Consider the following 17,819-nt stretch of genomic DNA (forward strand, 5'->3'; position numbering starts at 1 on the left):
CCACAATGTGTCCTCCTCTCTCCTTCTATTTGTAAAGTTTTTTTCTGCTTTCCTTAGTTCGATTTCTTAGGTATTCATAATGATTTGACATTTATCTAACTGTGTTCAAGGGATGAAGCAAGCCTAGGGTCTTCCTACTACTCTGCCATTTTAGCTCCTCCCCACTCTATACTGTTTTCAAAAGACTCACTTGATGCCTTAAAGTTCTTTATAAACTTAAATTTAATTTTTGTTGACTTGCTGACATTTTTATTTTGGTATGTTAAAGTCAGAGACTGTCCTCCCTGATCAATTAGAACATTTTATCAATAATCTAATTCATATATATAATCACATGTAGATTCTCTTTTAATTCTATATGGATCTATGGATTTGGATGTTACTGAAGCTGTTAAAACCATCCATGAATTCTTCCTGTCTAAAGGCTTCTTGTATTCACTCTCATTTACAATGTTAATACAACCTATTTTTAAACATTCAGACTATGAAAAATCTTTCTATTTAGAAGCATTTCCTCTGTGAAGTACAACTATTTTGAATCTGCAGATCATATGCTAATTTAAATCTTTTCTTTCTATAAATTTAGAGCTCATACCTTTAATGATGCCCAAGGAATTTAGTCATTTTGTGGAGCAAAAAATGTTCTGAAGGGTTGATGTCCTCATTGATTTGAGGCACTCATAACTCCAAGAATATAAATCTAAGATTCTTAGTCTTATCTTGTAATCAATATTGTTGGAAATTAAGGAAAAATTCTACCTGTCAGAAACTATTTTGGAAACAGTTTTCTCATGTGGAAAATAAATGTAGCTATCTGTGAACATAGCCATGCATGTGGTATATTAGAAATTAACTACTAATCAGTTTCTAGGCTTATAGAATATTGTATTCCTTTCTAGCTACTGAATGAAGCCACTAAAATAGCTGGTTATGTTTACATTTCAAAAGAAAATATTTATAGATTATAATAACTTCCCTTATGAAGTGACTCCTGTATGTCTGTATGTGTTGTCTTTTGTAGCAAGTCCATTCTCGGGTCTATGCTATTCAGCATGACATTACAGAGTGAGCCTCCCATAGAAATGATAGCTCCAGGAGTATGGGATATAAGCCAGCCATCCCCAGTGACCCTACAGGTAAGTGTCAGACTATGAGATTAAAATATGTATGGCAAGGAAAAAGAGTATTCATGGCAAGTATTGGTTGATGAGTAGCTTGTCAATTATAGAAACAATTTTATTCTAGGATCACACATTTTAATAGTCTTCTCTTTCTCTAACCTGCTGGGATTCATAAAACCTCTGGTGCTTTTATTTTGTATCCAGTACTCTCAAAGCACTTTTCTCCCAGCTTACATAATAGCAATTTCAAGCCATTCTCCACCAAACATGATCATAAAGGAAAGGGATGGAGCATTGCCATTAGTATATTCATTATGTGTATTCATTTTCCTGTCCATTGCCTGAAAACAGTCATTGGTGTATATTATTAACTTGATACCTTACACCTGTCTCTGCATTGTGTCATGTTTCCTTAAAATACTTCAAGTTTGTGTTTCCTGTATGACTAGTGATTAGCTCAGCAGTGGGGGAGAAACTTCAAACAAAATCTATCCAACATACTTTTTTTTTTCTTAAGGTCTCTCTTCTTTCTGTGATTTGTAGTCATGAATAAGAGGTGGCTAATGATTCTGAGCTTTGGTCCTTACGGCTGAGAGCTCCTTGTGTGTTCATCATTATAAGTGATCATATTGCTCTGATACATGAAGCATGGCCACTCCCATATATGGAAGTGCAGGGAATGTGAACTTTCCATATCTATAAGGAAAAACTGAGAACTGCTATCTGGATAGCACTCTAGAACTGGATTTCTCAACCTCAGTTGAGTACCAATGACATTTTGGGCCAAATAACTCTGTTTTGAGGGCTGTATTATGCATTGTGGGACATTTAGGAGTATCTTTGACTTCTATCTACTAACGTGCTGGTAGCACCTAAATCAATTAAAACTGCCTCTTGATATTGTCAGATGTCCTCGAGGGATAAAAGTTGCCCTCAGTTGAGCATAGTTGCTTTAAAGAAAGATAGTGGAGCCTCTAAGCTCTTAAGTTTCTAGGCTCAGGGTGAGGGACAATGTTTAGCAAGATGGATAGCAAGATGCTGAAACTGGAAGAGAAAAATAATACCAATAAAAATGTGGCTTCCACTCTGAAATAAGTCCTCACCAAGAAGTAACCAAAGGTCTATTTCCAGTTTACAGACATGATGATGAAGTGTTTGCTCAATCTTGGCACAACATCATAGACACTCAACATATGATGGCTTATTGATTAGTAGATGTCCCATTGTAACAGGAAAACTACCTTCTTTTAAGAGGACAATGCATTTTTTTATCAGACTATTCCTTGCCAGATTCAAACTACCTCAGCTTAATGAGAATCTTCCAAGTCTGATCATTACCAGACCTTTAAGGATATAAAGTTATGATTAGAAGGGTCTTTATCAGGAGTAGTGGGGGTGGAAGAAGAAGGGAGACTAACAGATGATTCTTCTCAGATGAGAGGAATAGCTCCTTTAGAACACAGATCCTGGCAAGTGGAATATACGGACAAGTTTCAAGTATTCAATAGCAGCATAGATTTTCAAGTAGACATCTGGAGCCATAACTAAATTTATCTTACATAAAAAAGGAGAGGCATGTAAATCACTCAAAAGTATGCAAAAAGTTAAATCAATAAATTTTTATAAAATAATTTCAAATTGTATAGACATACAAGGAAACTTATCAGGATATTTTTAATTAATGATGAAATATACAAAATAAAATAGGAGTTATTAAGGTATTAAAGTTAAAACCCTTAAGGACCAAAATCACTCTAATTATACACAGCTAAATTTAGAGCAGAATCTTTCAACCTAAAGATTATAGTGAGGAAATTAGAGTTCTGCAACCAGTGTTTGTGTTAAGGAATCAAGATGGGTCTCAGGGAAAAGACATCAGGTTCAGAGTTAGAAAATCTAGATTATAGTCTTAGCTCTTTAACAAAAAACTTTATGACCTTGAACAAATCACCAAACCTATTTTCACCTCTGTACAATGAAAGGGTTACACTATGCCTATCCAACTTCTTGAAGATTGTACTTTTCTGATCGTCTTTATTAGACAGACAGTTACTGCCACATGGTAGCCACCCTAGTATGATAAGGGATGTGATATGGCACAGAACCTGAATCCCTCAAGTCCATCATTTTTTTTGGAGGGGAGGGGGTTCTATGGCTGACGCACAGACCAGAAGCAGTGAATGGTGTGAAGTAGATCTGAGTTCAGAAATGTAGACAGATTATTGCATGATTCCATTTACCTGGATCAACTTCCTACCTCTCCCTGTATACAATGTAGTACAGTGGCTCTATCACAATTTAAGAACCAAAAGCAGAGTTTTAATCAATGTTGCACTTGCTCTATTCTATATTCCTCTACTACCCCATCCCCCTATTCATGTCTACATTCACTATATTCTGGTTTACTTGTTATTCCCAGTTGGCCTATCCAGTGGTTTCACTTCTCTTCATACTAGCCCTCTCTGCAACTTTTGGCACTCTCTCTTCCCCATTACAAAATACTCTTCTCTCATTATCCTTTCTGTTTCCTTCCCAGGCTCCCTTTCTGCTAATCCTCTCTGTTGACAAGTTCTCAAAGGTTCCATCTGCTACCCAATGCTATTCTCAGTATATATACTCTCCCTGGTAAAATTTCTTAAAAGCTTTCTTGAGATAAAATCACATACCATATAATCTTCCCATTTAAAGTATGCAATATAGTATTTTGAGTTTTTTTTTTAGTTTTTTCAAAGATACGTACAATTATCATCAACATCAATTTTAGAGCATTTCATCACTTTAAATAGAAATCCCATAACTTCAGCTATCACCTCCTATTCCTCCATTTTCTCCAACTCTAAGAAACTACTAATCTACTTTTTGTCTCTATAGATTTTCCTATTCTGCACATTTCATATAGATCAAATAATATAATACTTGGTCTATTGTGACTGGCTTCTTTCACTTAGCATAATGTTTCAAAGTTCATCTATATTGGAGCATATATCAGTATTCGTTCCTTTTTTGTTATTGAATAATATTATATTGTATGGACATACTACACTTCATTTATCCATTCATTAGTTGATATGCATTTAGATTGTTTCTACCTTTTGACTATTAAGATAGCACTACTGTGAACATTCGTGTACAAGTTTGTGTGTAGAGAATATGTTTTCATTTATCTTGGAGATATATATATATATATATATATATATATATACACACACACACATATACATATACATATACATATACAACACACATACACATACATAGCACTGGAATTGCTAGCTTTCATTCATTACTAAGGTTTTGTTCACAGTATGTATCCAGGTTCATTTCTTAGTCTATCTCTAGTTCAGGTTCTTTCACACCACAAGCTTCAGGCAAATATGGCCATATACCTGCTAAAACTCCCAACTGAATATTCCGTAGACAGCTTCAAAGACAACATATCCCAAACTGAGCTCACCTTCCTCTCCAAATTACTTTCACCCCTGAATTATTTATGTTTATGTCCCCCATATACCCTCACTTCTTTCATTTGCCTCCTCCTTGTTTATCCCTACTCATTCAGTATATACTGTATCCTGCCAATTTATCGCCCATATGTTCCCCAAGTGTATCCTCTCAATTTGCCACATCTGCCCTAGTTCAGAAATTCCCTCCTAGGTTACAACAGTTTAGCTGGTTTCTTTGCCTTTAGCTTTGTCATTCTTTCAATCAGAATCCATATGTGATCCTTCTAAAACTTAAATTTGAACCTGCTACTCTTATATTTATACTCTTCAATAACTGAACACTACCTAGAGAATTAAGTCATGCTTTACAGTATGACCCCCCCCACACACACATTGTTTTTCTTACCATTCCTTGTCTGACACTTCAAGCTCCAGCAACTTTGAAAATGTTGTTTCTGACATGCACTGTCCTGCTTTTAGCTTATGTGCATTTACAAATACGGTTTCCTCTTGCAGTGTGCCCTCCCTCTTCGTTTCACCATCCACTGCCCACCCCTCCTCTGACTTTGTGTAATTAATATTCATCTTTTAGAATCCACACGGCCCTTCCATAGGAATATCTCCCACATGCTTTCCTCTGTTTATCTACCCCAAGTGGGGTTAAGTGCCCTTCCTCTGTGTTCACATAATAACCAATAAGATTTTTTTCAACACATGGGCCACATATTTCTTTCTCATTGACTTGTTTTTCCTATTGACTTCTTGATTTCTGAAAGCATTGAGTGTTTTATCCCCAGAATCCAGCATAGTACCTGATATCTAATATTTCTAAAATTGATGCTGTGCATCTATACCTCTGATCGCTATAATAACCCAATCTACAGATGTTTCTAAACTTAACACTTTGGTCCGCTGATTAGAATCCAGATACTAGAGTGTATGTAAGTGGCCTTCTAATTTGGGCTCCTAAACATTAATTGATCATCCAACAGGTGTCACTTTAGAAAATGAAAGGAGTTTTTGTTAGAAGGTTCACTCTTTAAAGATACTAGAGTGTATCTGGCCTTTTATGTAAGTGGCCTTCTTCTTCTTTTTTCTAAGTTTATTTATTTATTTTGAAAAAGAGAGACAGAAGCATGAGTGGGGAAGGGGCAGAGAGAGAGAGAGAGGGAGAGAGAGAGTCCCAAGCAGGCTCTGCACTGTCACTACAGGGAGCCTGATGCAGGGCTCAATCTACGTAAGATCATGACCTAATCCAAAATCAAGTCAGACACTTAACTGGTGGAGCATCCAGGCACCCCTAAGTGGCCTTCTTCTTAACCAGTTCTTCCTTATTCACTCACCCAAAGTATTTTACTTTACCTAACATTTTATTACAGGCTTGCTTTTCATTATCAACAATGTTAGGGGGAGGCAACATTCTTATTATTGATATGAGTCCTTTGAACACAGTACATTTGCATCCTAATGTATCAGAGATTTGTTTGTTTTGTTTTTCTTTACCATCTCTGCTGAAGTGTCTTATGTGTCCCTCTTTTACAACTCCTTCCTTAAGACTTACCAAAACTGCCATCCAGTTGGTAGGTATGCTTTCTTGCCCCTGAACTACTATAGCCCTTCTGGTCTAATAGTTGTGTGCCTTATAAAATCCAAAATACATCTACAGTCTAGAGAGTAGTTCTTTGAACAAGCTGACAGAATCATGGGGCCCCATGCTAGGCCCATGGGCACCTATGGCCATGGATGCTAGGGACATTCACAGAAGCTCCTTCAAGGCATTCCAAGTCATGAAATCATAGTAGGAACCATGGTGGTCAAGTGTAAATGAAGAAAGATGAGGAGAGGAAGTGAAACAAGATAGATAAACCAAACACAAGAAACCAATATCCAAATATATAAGGAGGTGTGAATCAGAGGGTTGATGATCAGGTCTGAATATTTTCCCATACCCCAGAAGAAAGAGCCTCATAATTTTTTGTTGTTATTGTTCTTGAAATCAGGAGTATATCCTCAATGCTTGAGGCAGGAATGTAACAAATAGGTATCATGGCACATGCAATGGAGACATTTGAGATCTCCGGGATTACTCCATTAAAAATAATTTTGAGACCAAAGGCAGGCTTAATTAATCATAATCACAGAAGAAGACCAGAGTCTTCTTAATTAGGCTTTAAGTTCTCTGAAGGTGAGGATACTTTTTATATCCTCCATAATCCGTGGTACCCCAAAAAAATTCTAGAGCAAATATAATGACATACACTTTAGGGGAACTTCACTTCTGTGAAAAATTAGAACAAACGTCATCTGAGAGAAATTCTAATATTTTCTATCAGTGGCTCAAGAACCAGTAATTTTATCTTCATAACATATGAGATAATGCAATTTGTATAAGGTGTCACTCATATATCAGAAATTTAAAATTTGTAAGTGAAATATATCAAATAATTTATTATATATTTGTGCAAAGGGATATTTCTATATTTTCATCCAATAGCTTTAGTTTCCTCACCCACCCTGCCCTCTACTTAAAACCAACATGAAATGGAACTAGCTCATCAAATACTATTTCCAGTATTTTTTTAAGTTTATTTATTTATTTTGAGAGAGAGAGAGAGAGAGTGCATGTGAGCAGGGGAGAGGCAGAGAGAGAGGGAGAGTGAGAATTCCAAGGCTCCGTGCTGTCAGTACCGAGCCTGACAGGGGGCTTGATCTCACGAACCATGAGATCATGACCTGAGCTGAAATCAAGAGTCAGACACTTAACTGACTAAACCACCCAGGTGCCCTGATTTCTAGTATTTTTATTTCATGTGTTTAAAAATATTTGGGCATGCAAAGAGTAACTTGCAGCCTGCTAATATTAGAGTTACTTCTCTCTAAGACACCCAAATTAATCTTTTTTTTTCAAGAGGCAGAATTTATTATAATATTATTTTTCTGTTACTTAGTTCTTTTATCATGTTGGAGTAATAAGTCGTACAGTATAACACAAATTATACCAAAAACTTATGTAGCAACAAATTGTAGAGGTTATAAAATTGCTAAAACTTTTTTCTAGTAAATAACCCAAATAGATTCAACTGTATTTCAAACTATATCCTACAGTCTACCTTATAGTGTTCCTCAATTTTCTCTGAGATCCCAAACGAATGTAGTTCAGCAAAGAAAAATTATTTACATTTTTCAATATGAAAAAAATGTATTAAAACATTAAACACACATATGGAGCACTAAAATATCTAGCTTATTTACATAATTTGAAACTGTATATTTTGTTAACTGTTTTTTTTATTTACTAGAATCATATTTTCACTGAAACATGATTTAATGGAAAGCATATTCTGCCCAAAAAAAGGCCTGAATTCTAGCCCTATCTATAAAGCTAAATGATAGAGCCAGAGCAAAAATACTCTATTTGGTTATACACTTGCAAAACAGATCTTTACCAGAGATTACATGTCTACAGAGTCGTTCATAGCCCTGTAGATTCCTGAGGAAGAAACCAACATAAAGTAATTATTTTTCTATTCCCAGGTGTTTACATGAAAATCTATAATTACCATTTGCAATTTTTATCATTTAATAATAGAAACACATTTGATACTGAAATGTAGAAAGGATAATTTCAGCATTAAACAAAAAACATAATATTTAAATTTATGAAACTCAAATATTCTTATATTTTTCTCATTTTTCTCACACACAACATTACAGATTACTAATTTTAACATTTATATAAATAATTGAGTATTTTCCAAATACCATGTCTATTTTATACCAAGTTCAAACCCTAATGATTCTTTTATACAATTTTTAAGTAATAAAGAGCACAGACACATAGGAATTTTCCTTTAGTTTCTACAAAACCTAAGATAGAAATTAATTAATGGTGCATTTTGAGGTATTCAATACATGACAAATCTTTTTTTTTTTTTTATTTCAGATTGCTTTTCCAGCTACTGAGTGGGAGTATATGAAACTTGATTCTGAAGAGAATAGAAGTAAACCAGAAGAACCACCAAAAGAGTGTTTAAAACATATTTCCAGACTTTCACAGAAACAGTCTCCCTTACTGTAAGTGACCCAGGTCTTGTGAGTGAATTTTGCCTGATGTTCATAATACCAACAACCATATTGGAAGCACTGGTATCTTTAAAGAGTGAACCTTCTAACAAAACTCCTTTCATTTTCTAAAGTGACACCTGTTGGATGATCAATTAATGTTTAGGAGCCAAATTAGAATTTTTATGTTTTTTAAAGATTTTTCTCCCATGGCATTTAGCAACTTTAACTTCAGTCAAAGGATGAATAAAAAGATTGGAAATCATTTAGTTTGGTACAACAAAGCAGGGACTGATTAGATATATTTCAGTGTTTAACAATGATAAACCATTGCTCAACCATCCTTCAACTGAGTAGAAAGTTGTTTTAGTAGATTGGAAAAAGCAACATTTAATTTTTATGCATATTTAAAAAGAATAGATATAAATCATGTTTTAATAGTACTAAATTAGTGGCTAATGTGTACTTAAATTTTGTCAAGCACTCATTCTCTGAAAAATGATATCAAATCCCGGGAAGAACTATAAGAGAACTAGTGATATTGGTATTTTCTACTTGGTAATCTAATCCATCACTGATGGTGCTCATTAATAGCATGCAAAAGCATAAAACTTAAGAAGTAACTTTTTAAGTATATACTGTGGTGATATATAATGTGATAAAGCTTTTTATTCCAAGAATAAGAAATTGTTTAAATATTTTGAACAAGAGAGTAATGTGATCTAAATAATCTTTTTGAGTGATCTTTGTACCACAAGTTGAAGAATGTATTGTAGAGAAAGAAAGAATGGAAGCAGTAGAGCAAGAAGGTTGATATAATTTTTTAAAGCAAGAGGTCATGGTGGTTAAGACTAGGGTGATGACAACGGACATTGTTAGAAATGACTAGATTTGGGAGACGTGTTTTGCAAGTTGAGAAGACATGACTTGATGAGTAATAGCAATTAGGGGATAAGCCAACTGAGAAAGCAAGAAATCAAGTTAAGTCAATAGAGGATCCAAAGTTTTGAAAAATTGAATGGGCAGATGTTAGAGTCATTTTCTGGAGAAGGAATAAGTTTGGGCCATTTCAGACTGAAGTGTTCAGTATGATCAAGAGTTGTTTTGGAGAATCTTATTGCTGCCCTGATTTCTAATTTCACTTTGTAATACTTTTTTCCTCAAGCCAGTGACATCAGTCTCCATGTACTTCCCGTCGCAGGGCCTTTTCATTTGTTGTTCCCTTTACCTGAAATATTCCTTCTTCAGTTCTCCACAGGACTGAGTCATCTCATTCTGTAGGTCAGGTGTGCACTGAACTGTGATATTCTCAAAGAGTTCTTTGACTCCCCTATCTAGTGACCTTTTTCTCTTTACTCTCTACCTTATTACCTTTTATCATCACACATAACACAATCTATTGTCATCTTCTTCATTAATGCATTTTTTCCTTATCTTCCTCATTAAATTGTAAGAATTGAGAGAGCAAGAAACCCATTTATCTTGTTTGTCACTATATTTCCAGTACTGTACGCTGTGCTTAAAAATACTGCAGTAGTGCCTGGGTGGCTCAGTCGGTTAAGCATCAGACTTCAGCTCAGGTCATGATCTCACAGTTCGTGGTTTTGAGCCCCAGATTGAGCTCTGTGCTGACAGCTCAGAGCCTGGAGCCTGCTTCGGATTCTGTGTGTGTGTCTCTCTCTGCCCCTCCCCTGCTTATTCTTTGTCTCTGTCTCTCAAAAATAAATAAACATTAAGAAAAATTGTTTTAAATACTACTTGTAAAATAAATGTTATAATGAATAAAGTTCCCTCACATAGTATCTGATATAAAAAGTTACCTTAAGGGTTGTAAATGATGGACATTCTCATAGTCCTTATGATACATTTTGATAATCCATTGTTATACTAAACTACTGTCAACTAGGTGAAGCATCTTTTCCTACCACTTACTCAAAAATATAAAAGATGACATTTAACAAATGTGTCACATATCAGACTAATATATTTTTAATTGGGGATTTTTTAAATATGAAAAAGATGCCATGCTTTGAAATTTTAAATATATTCAAACAAAAAGACATCAAAGCAACAAATAATGACAGTAACTTCCTTTAAATATTGGGAGTTTGTGTTTTTAAATTTACCCCAGTGAATCTCAACTTGTTTCAGTCCTCAGTTTCTACTTAAATTAATAATTTACACATAAAACAAGCAACATTTTCCTCTGTTTCACTTACTCAAATACAATTATTAAGCTCAATACAGGACAATTTTATTCTGGATTCTGAAAAAGAACAGACTTCAATTTGATAAAACTTGTGTTACAATCAGATTCACTTAAAAAAAAGAATCAGATTTACTTGTTTCAAAATACCACATTTTGTCATTTAGTTGATGACAATTATTCCTTCTTTCAAATTGATCAAATGTAATCAGAGTCAGGAAGTTCAGACTCAATGAAATTCAATGAAAATGTACTTACAATATTTGTAAAAATTTTAAAATATATATATATTTTTAAAAGGTTTTGTTTTTATTTATTTTAAGAGAGACAGAGCGTGAGTAGGGGAGGGGTGGAGAAAAAGGGAGAGAGGAAGAACCCAAGCAGACTCCCTCATGGTCAGCGCTCAGAGCCTGACACGAGGCTCAGACCCATACACTGCGAGATCATGACCTGAGCCAAAAGCAAGAGTCAGAGGCTTAACCTACTGAGCCACCCCAGCACCCCTAAAATAATATATATTCTTGATGACAAGTAAAAGAATGTTTCTAGTATGAAGAAGATTCTAGAAAAAAAGATAGGAAAATATTTGTTTTGAAAGAAATTAATGCTTCCACTTCTAGCCATGAAATGCACCTATCCTCCTAACTTAAAGGAATATGACACAAGAAAATACATATGAAATAACTGATTTCAGAAATTGGACAGGGCTTGAGGTGAGCTCATGAATAAAGTGGTTTTCAGCCTAGAGGCACTTTCTACATTATGGCTCTGGGAGCCATAATCAAAGAAGAGGTCTTGCTGAGATTTAAAAAAGAAAAAAAAAAGTGGGCAGAGATCAGATTTTAATGATGCTGAGGCAGCTGGAATTTCTAGTGTGTAATAGTAAAGAGAAGGAAGATGTATAGGATAAGAGCTACAGAAATATGTAACTGAGTACTAAGCTACTCATGAGCAGGTAGAGAGTTTGCAGGGCCTGCAAAGGAACCACCACAGGGAGAAGTGAAATAGATACAGATTCCACAGATTGCACAATGCTGGGAGACATAGAAATATTGGCCAATAAGAATGAAGAAAGATCCCAGAACACCTCAAGCATTCAATAAAGAAGCCAGAAGGATGCATATTAGGAGTAAGTGTACTTTAGCCCAAGATTAAAAACTATGCTACGCCCAACCTAACATATTATAAAAACAAGTCTCAAAAGGCTGAAGCTCATCTGCTAGTACTTGAACTGCCTACTAAAAAAATTGAGACATTCAACACCCAAAAGATGGCAAAATGCAGACTCTCAAAAATGGAACATTTTAAATATTTAACATAAAATCAATAATTGCTAGACATAGGAAGACTCCAGAATATATAATCATAGCCTGGGATAGGAGGAAGCAATTAACAGAAACAAATCCAGATATTTTAAAATTAGTAGAAAATGATTTCAACACAACTGTTATAAAGACATCTATGGATTTCCAAAAAACAAGATGTATATGGTTGAACAAATGAAATCTCAGTAAAAAAATAAATTTAAAAGCTGGAAAAAACACAATATCTAACTTTTTAAAAAATTACTGGAAAGACTTAATAGATTTCATAATAAAAAAACAACAGTGAGCTTGAAGAGAGGGCAATAGAAAATTAGCCATGTTGAAGTACAGAAAAAAATAATCCTAAAAGGAGTGATTGATTCTTGTGACCTGTTAGACTGACAATATATGTATTAGACACACAGGAGTGGAGAGAAAGATGAAGGCAAAAAGAAAAGGTGATAATAGTCAAAATTTTACAGATTTGTTTTAAAACTGAAACCACAGAAAAAATAAGTAAATTAATTAAAATGAAAAATATAAAATTCAACCCACAGATATAAGAGACTTAACAACTCCCAATCAAGTACACATGCATACCCATATTATAGTCAAATTTCTAAAAACTGAACATATGATAAAAATTTTTAGGGGCACTGGGTGGCCCAGTCAGTTAAGTGTTTGACTGTTGATTTCAGCTCAGGTCATGATTTCATTGTTCATGAGTTGGAGCCCTGTATCAGGCTCCTCACTGCCAGCATGGATTAGATGCTTGGGATTCTCTCTCTCCCTCTCTTTCTGCCCTTCCCCTGTGTGCATGCTCTCTCTCTCTCTCTTTCAAAATAAATACATAAACTTAAAAAAAATTTTTTAAAGCATTAGAGAAAACGAACAAATTCCATACAGGGAACAACCATAATATGAATTGCATATTTCTCATCAAAAACAATGGAAGCTGAAAGATAGTAGAATATTATCTTATATCTAGGAAGGGCAAAAGAAAATCTATCAACTTAGAATTCTATAACCAGTAAAATTATATTTCAAAAGTGAAGGCAGAATGAAAACATTTTCAGTTAAACACAGCTGAATTTGTTTATGATCAGCTTATCTGTACCATAGAAATCTTAAAGGAAATACTACCAGCTGAAAGAAAATGATAACTAGATGAAGCTCCAACTATAAGAATAAATGAAAAGCATCATAAAGGGAAAATAGGTAGGAAATAAAATTACCTTTACTTACATATTTAACAATTTCTTTAAAAAATAATTAATTATATATTTTTTTCCTTCCCCTCCCCCATGGGTTCCTGTTGAGTTTAGAGTGGGAGAGAGCCAAAGCATAAGAGACTGTTAAAAACTGAGAACAAACTGAGGGTTGATGGGGGGTGGGAGGGAGGGGAGGGTGGGTGATGGGTATTGAGGAGGGCACCTTTTGGGATGAGCACTGGGTGTTGTATGGAAACCAATTTGTCAATAAATTTCATATATATAAAAAAATTAATTATATTTTTATAACTATATACATATATAATGTATTGCTGCATTTATAATATATAAAATTAAGGGGCACCTGGGTGGCTCAGTTGGTTAAGTGTCCAACTTCAGCTCAGGTCATGATCTCATGGTTCATGGATTTGAGCCCGTGTCCGGCTCTGTGCTGACAGCTCAGAGGCTGGAGCCTGCTTCAGATTCTGTGTCTCCCTCTCTCTCTGCCCCTCCCCTGCTCATGCCCTGTCTCTCTCTCTCTCTCTCTCTCTCTCTCTCTCTCTCTCTCTCTTTGTTCTCTCTCTCTCTCTCAAAAATAAATATGACAAAAAATTTAATAATATATAAAATTAAAATGTGTAACAACTGTAATAAAAATGAGAAATAGAAGAATGGAAACATACTGTTTTAAGGTTCTTATACATAGGGCAGTATAATATTTATCAACTGTTGGCTGTGATATACTGAAAGATAATACTGAAATCTCTAGAGAACTACACCCCCAAATTTTAAGTGCACATTTACAGGCTAAGAAGAAAACAAAAATGAAATACCAAGAAAAAATTGAAAAGAAGACAGGAAAAAAAAAGGGAAATGGGACAAAGAAATGATTTGAACAACAACAAACTAATAGCAATGTGGTAGAATCAAACCAATTATATCCATGTTATGTTAAATATAAATAGAATAAAAACTCTAACTTAAAGCAAGAAATTGTCACCTACATTACAAAAGCAGTATAAAACTTTATTCTGTTTACAGTCATATGTTTTAAATATAAGGATTCACTTAGATTAAAATTTTAAAAATGGAAAAAGATATGTAAGGAATTTATATCATCTTGATAGATTTAGGGAAGAAAACAATTGATAAAATTTAACACTCATTCATAATAAAAACTCATGAAACCAGGAATAGAATGGAACTTTCTCAACTTTAAAATCCTGAGTTAAATCTAGATCAATGGAAAAAATCTAAAGTCAACATCATATTAAATGGTGCAAGAATGAATGTTTTCCCCCTTCCTCTGATGGGAAAGCAAGGTTATCTATCTAAATATTTCTCCTCAATGTTGTATTGGAAGTCCTAGCCAGTGCACTATGGTAAGAAAAATAAATGTTTAAAACTGGGAAAGAAGGAAATAAAACTTCCTCTCTTTTCAGATAACATGATTAAGTAAAATCATAGCATTCAACAATCAATTGCATTGTTGCATTCAACAATCAATTGATTGAATTCAGCAATCAATGTACAAAATGCAATTGTATTTCAGTGAAAAACAGAAAAATTTTGTTTTAAAGTTCAATTTACATCAAAACCTCTACACTAAAAAGTATAAAACTTTGCTAAGAGAAATGAAAGAAAAGGTTATATCATATCATTGATTAGAATACTCCCTATTGTTAAGATGACAATTCTAATTCTCCCCAAATTAGTGATATAGACGCCACTATGCACCCCTTAAAATGATAGTATCTTGAAATGGGCAAAATCAAGTGTTGGCAAGAATGTGGTATAATTGGAACTATCATACTCGGCATATAATAATGTACAATTTTACAAACATTTTCAGAAAATAGTTTTTTTTAAAGGTAGACAGACACCTGACATAAAACCCAGTCATCCCCCTCCTAGGAACTTCCTAGGAGAAATGAAAAATCTATCCAATCTAATACATGCACACGAATGTTTATAGCATCTTTACTCATAATATCCCCAAGCAGGAAATTCAAATGTCTATCAGGAGAATGGATAAGCAAACTGTGGTGTATTCATATAAAAGAATAATACTCATTAATTAAAATTTCTGGACTACTAATACACTCAATAATATGGATAACTTTAAAACATTATACTGAATGAGAGAGGCTATAAATAAAAGCATTTACTCTATGATTCAATTTGTATGAAGTTCTAAAGTAGGCAATATTAATCTAGAGTGAAAGAAATCCTACCAGTGCTTGCTTCTGTTTGTTTGCTTGAGAAAACTTTATCTTGAAAGGAATGTGGTTTTCATTCAGTACATGCATTTGTTAAAATTTATTGAACTGCGTGTGTGCATTCCTTTTGATGTAAATTATGCTTCAATAAAAGAAAGTAAAACAAATATGTCTTGTTCAATATTGGGGAAAAAGAAACTTAATCAGAGCAAAATAATTTGTTTCAATAATAATTTAGTAATAACTTTGTCGTGGCATTTTTTCTTCTGAGCACTCACTCTCTGGTGGGGAAGGTAGTGACAAAACAGGACAGGAGCCCAAAACATACTTTAAAAATCTCTATAATCCATCCCTTTTATTTTGTAGATGAAGATGGCTTTTAAAAATGTAGAGAAATGTAAGCCTTTAAGACATTTTAATATTTCTCATTATCCTTATTGGAAGTTTTAGCTAACTTAAGCTAAGCAGCATTGTCAGTTTGGAGGAGACAGTGTTCAAAAGCTGTCATTGTCATGTGAGACATGCTGTCCTCCAGTTGAACTGTGGTTCTGAATGCTTCTGCTGAAGTGTGAGCAAAACATGATAAACTGTCAGCAAGTCAATGGCCCTAGTCCTAGATTTCGATCTTCTGTTTGGAACCATTCTCCAGGGGGAAACACTTGGGCATTTAAATAAATCCTATTCACTGGTGTTTTAACTCCAAACTTCCAGCTAAATATGAGAATTTAAAGCCCAAATCCAGGGATGAATTGAGTTGCTTTGTTTTCAAAGTTTAGAGCAGAGTTTTCTGAACTCTGATGAAACTTGCTTTGAGATGAAGGAATATCGTCTTTAAAAGATGACATTTCTTCACGGGCCCATTTGGGTCTAAATTAATTTGTAAAGAAGGTAAGAGATTACCTCTGTTCTAAGTAGTACACGTTGCAGGATTCAGATAAAACTTGGTCAGCCCTAAAGGAGGCATAGATTTTGTTAACCAAAATGACGTTGTTGTTGTTGTTGTTTTTTAAGTGACAAAGAAAGGAAAAAATAAATATGAATTATCTGAAGTCTATTTTATTTTTCTATAAAAGAACAAAGTTAGGGAAGTAAGCTAATAAACTCTCAAATTGTTCCAAGAAAGTAAAGAACTTGTTTTCCAAAGTAAAGTAAAATAAAAGTCAAAGCACTGAGTAAAATTTTGTTCTGTAACATTTTTAGTGGAGCAAACTCCAACAAATTACAGTTTCCAATGGTTTTGCAGACTCTCTGAGGAAAAGAGAAGATACTTATGGTTTTATCGTTTCTACTGCAATAATGAAAACTGCTCCCTTCCTTTGGTCTTGGGCAGTGCCCCTGGATGGGATGAAAGAACTGTTTCAGAAATGCATACCATTTTGAGAAGATGGAAATTTTCTTGCCCTTTGGAAGCACTTGGACTTCTGACTTCTAGGTAAGAATTGCAAAAACAATCATGCTTTACTGATGAGAAAATTTGAAGAGAAAAAAATAGGACTATATGATTAATTCAATAGGTATTCTGGTTGTTCCCAATTTCAATAGCTATAGATATTAAATTTAGACAAAAGTAAACTATGAATACAAATTTTAAACAAATCTAAGCTATAATTGTGTCTCCAGTGCTAAACTGTAAGTATAAGTAATGGTCACAGTCTCTTGTGTGAAGATTATAGATTACATGAAGATTACATTACTCTTACAGAAATAACAACAAAATTAAATAGGGAAAAATTAAATTCTCTACTCTGACCCCTCTCAAAAGAAAAAAAGTCCTGAATAACTGGGACCATATCTTTTATTATTGAAGTATACAAAGTGTGGCAAAATATCCCACATATAGTAGGTGTACAATTAATATGCCAATGATAATGATAAGAATAAATTATAATAATATGTAAATATATGTTATTTATTCTCTAGATAGTCTCTCAGAATAAAATACACAAGGATGCAATCAGGGGTGGAGGAATGATGTCTTTTTAGTTAGGGAGAAATGTATGGGAACAAGTGTGGAAGCTGGCTCTAGTTTGGGGGAACAGCTCTTTTTGGCTTCTATTCTATATTAAAAGCCAAGACGAGCTTTTTTAAATCTGTCTTGATAGCATCAGTTCAGTGATGCCATAAAGAAAGTCTGTAATCTCTAGAATCAGAGAAGAGTTGTGGCGACCAGTTCTATTCTGATTTCTCTCTCAAGGTCCTACAGAGGAGAAATGTGGAAGAGAGAGTGACGCAAAAGACTTTTCAAACTGATAT

At 34.1% G+C, this 17,819-nt stretch overlaps 1 protein-coding gene across 4 annotated transcripts in view; it reads left to right on the forward strand.

The window, feature by feature from the left end:
• PIK3C2G (phosphatidylinositol-4-phosphate 3-kinase catalytic subunit type 2 gamma) overlaps positions 1-17,819 on the forward strand; it is a 358,133-nt gene that overhangs the window by 120,223 nt on the left and 220,091 nt on the right. For 3 of the 4 annotated variants that reach the window (XM_030322152.1, XM_030322155.1, XM_030322157.1), the window contains 3 exons: positions 1,022-1,136; positions 8,508-8,638; positions 16,810-16,998. In XM_030322152.1, the coding sequence (XP_030178012.1) occupies positions 1,022-1,136; positions 8,508-8,638; positions 16,810-16,998 (435 nt within the window). The remainder of the gene's footprint in view (positions 1-1,021; positions 1,137-8,507; positions 8,639-16,809; positions 16,999-17,819) is intronic. The other variant, XM_030322154.1, reaches the window with a different exon arrangement.

The sequence above is a fragment of the Lynx canadensis genome, chromosome B4, assembly GCF_007474595.2.
Source record: "Lynx canadensis isolate LIC74 chromosome B4, mLynCan4.pri.v2, whole genome shotgun sequence".
Taxonomy (NCBI): Eukaryota; Metazoa; Chordata; class Mammalia; order Carnivora; family Felidae; genus Lynx; species Lynx canadensis.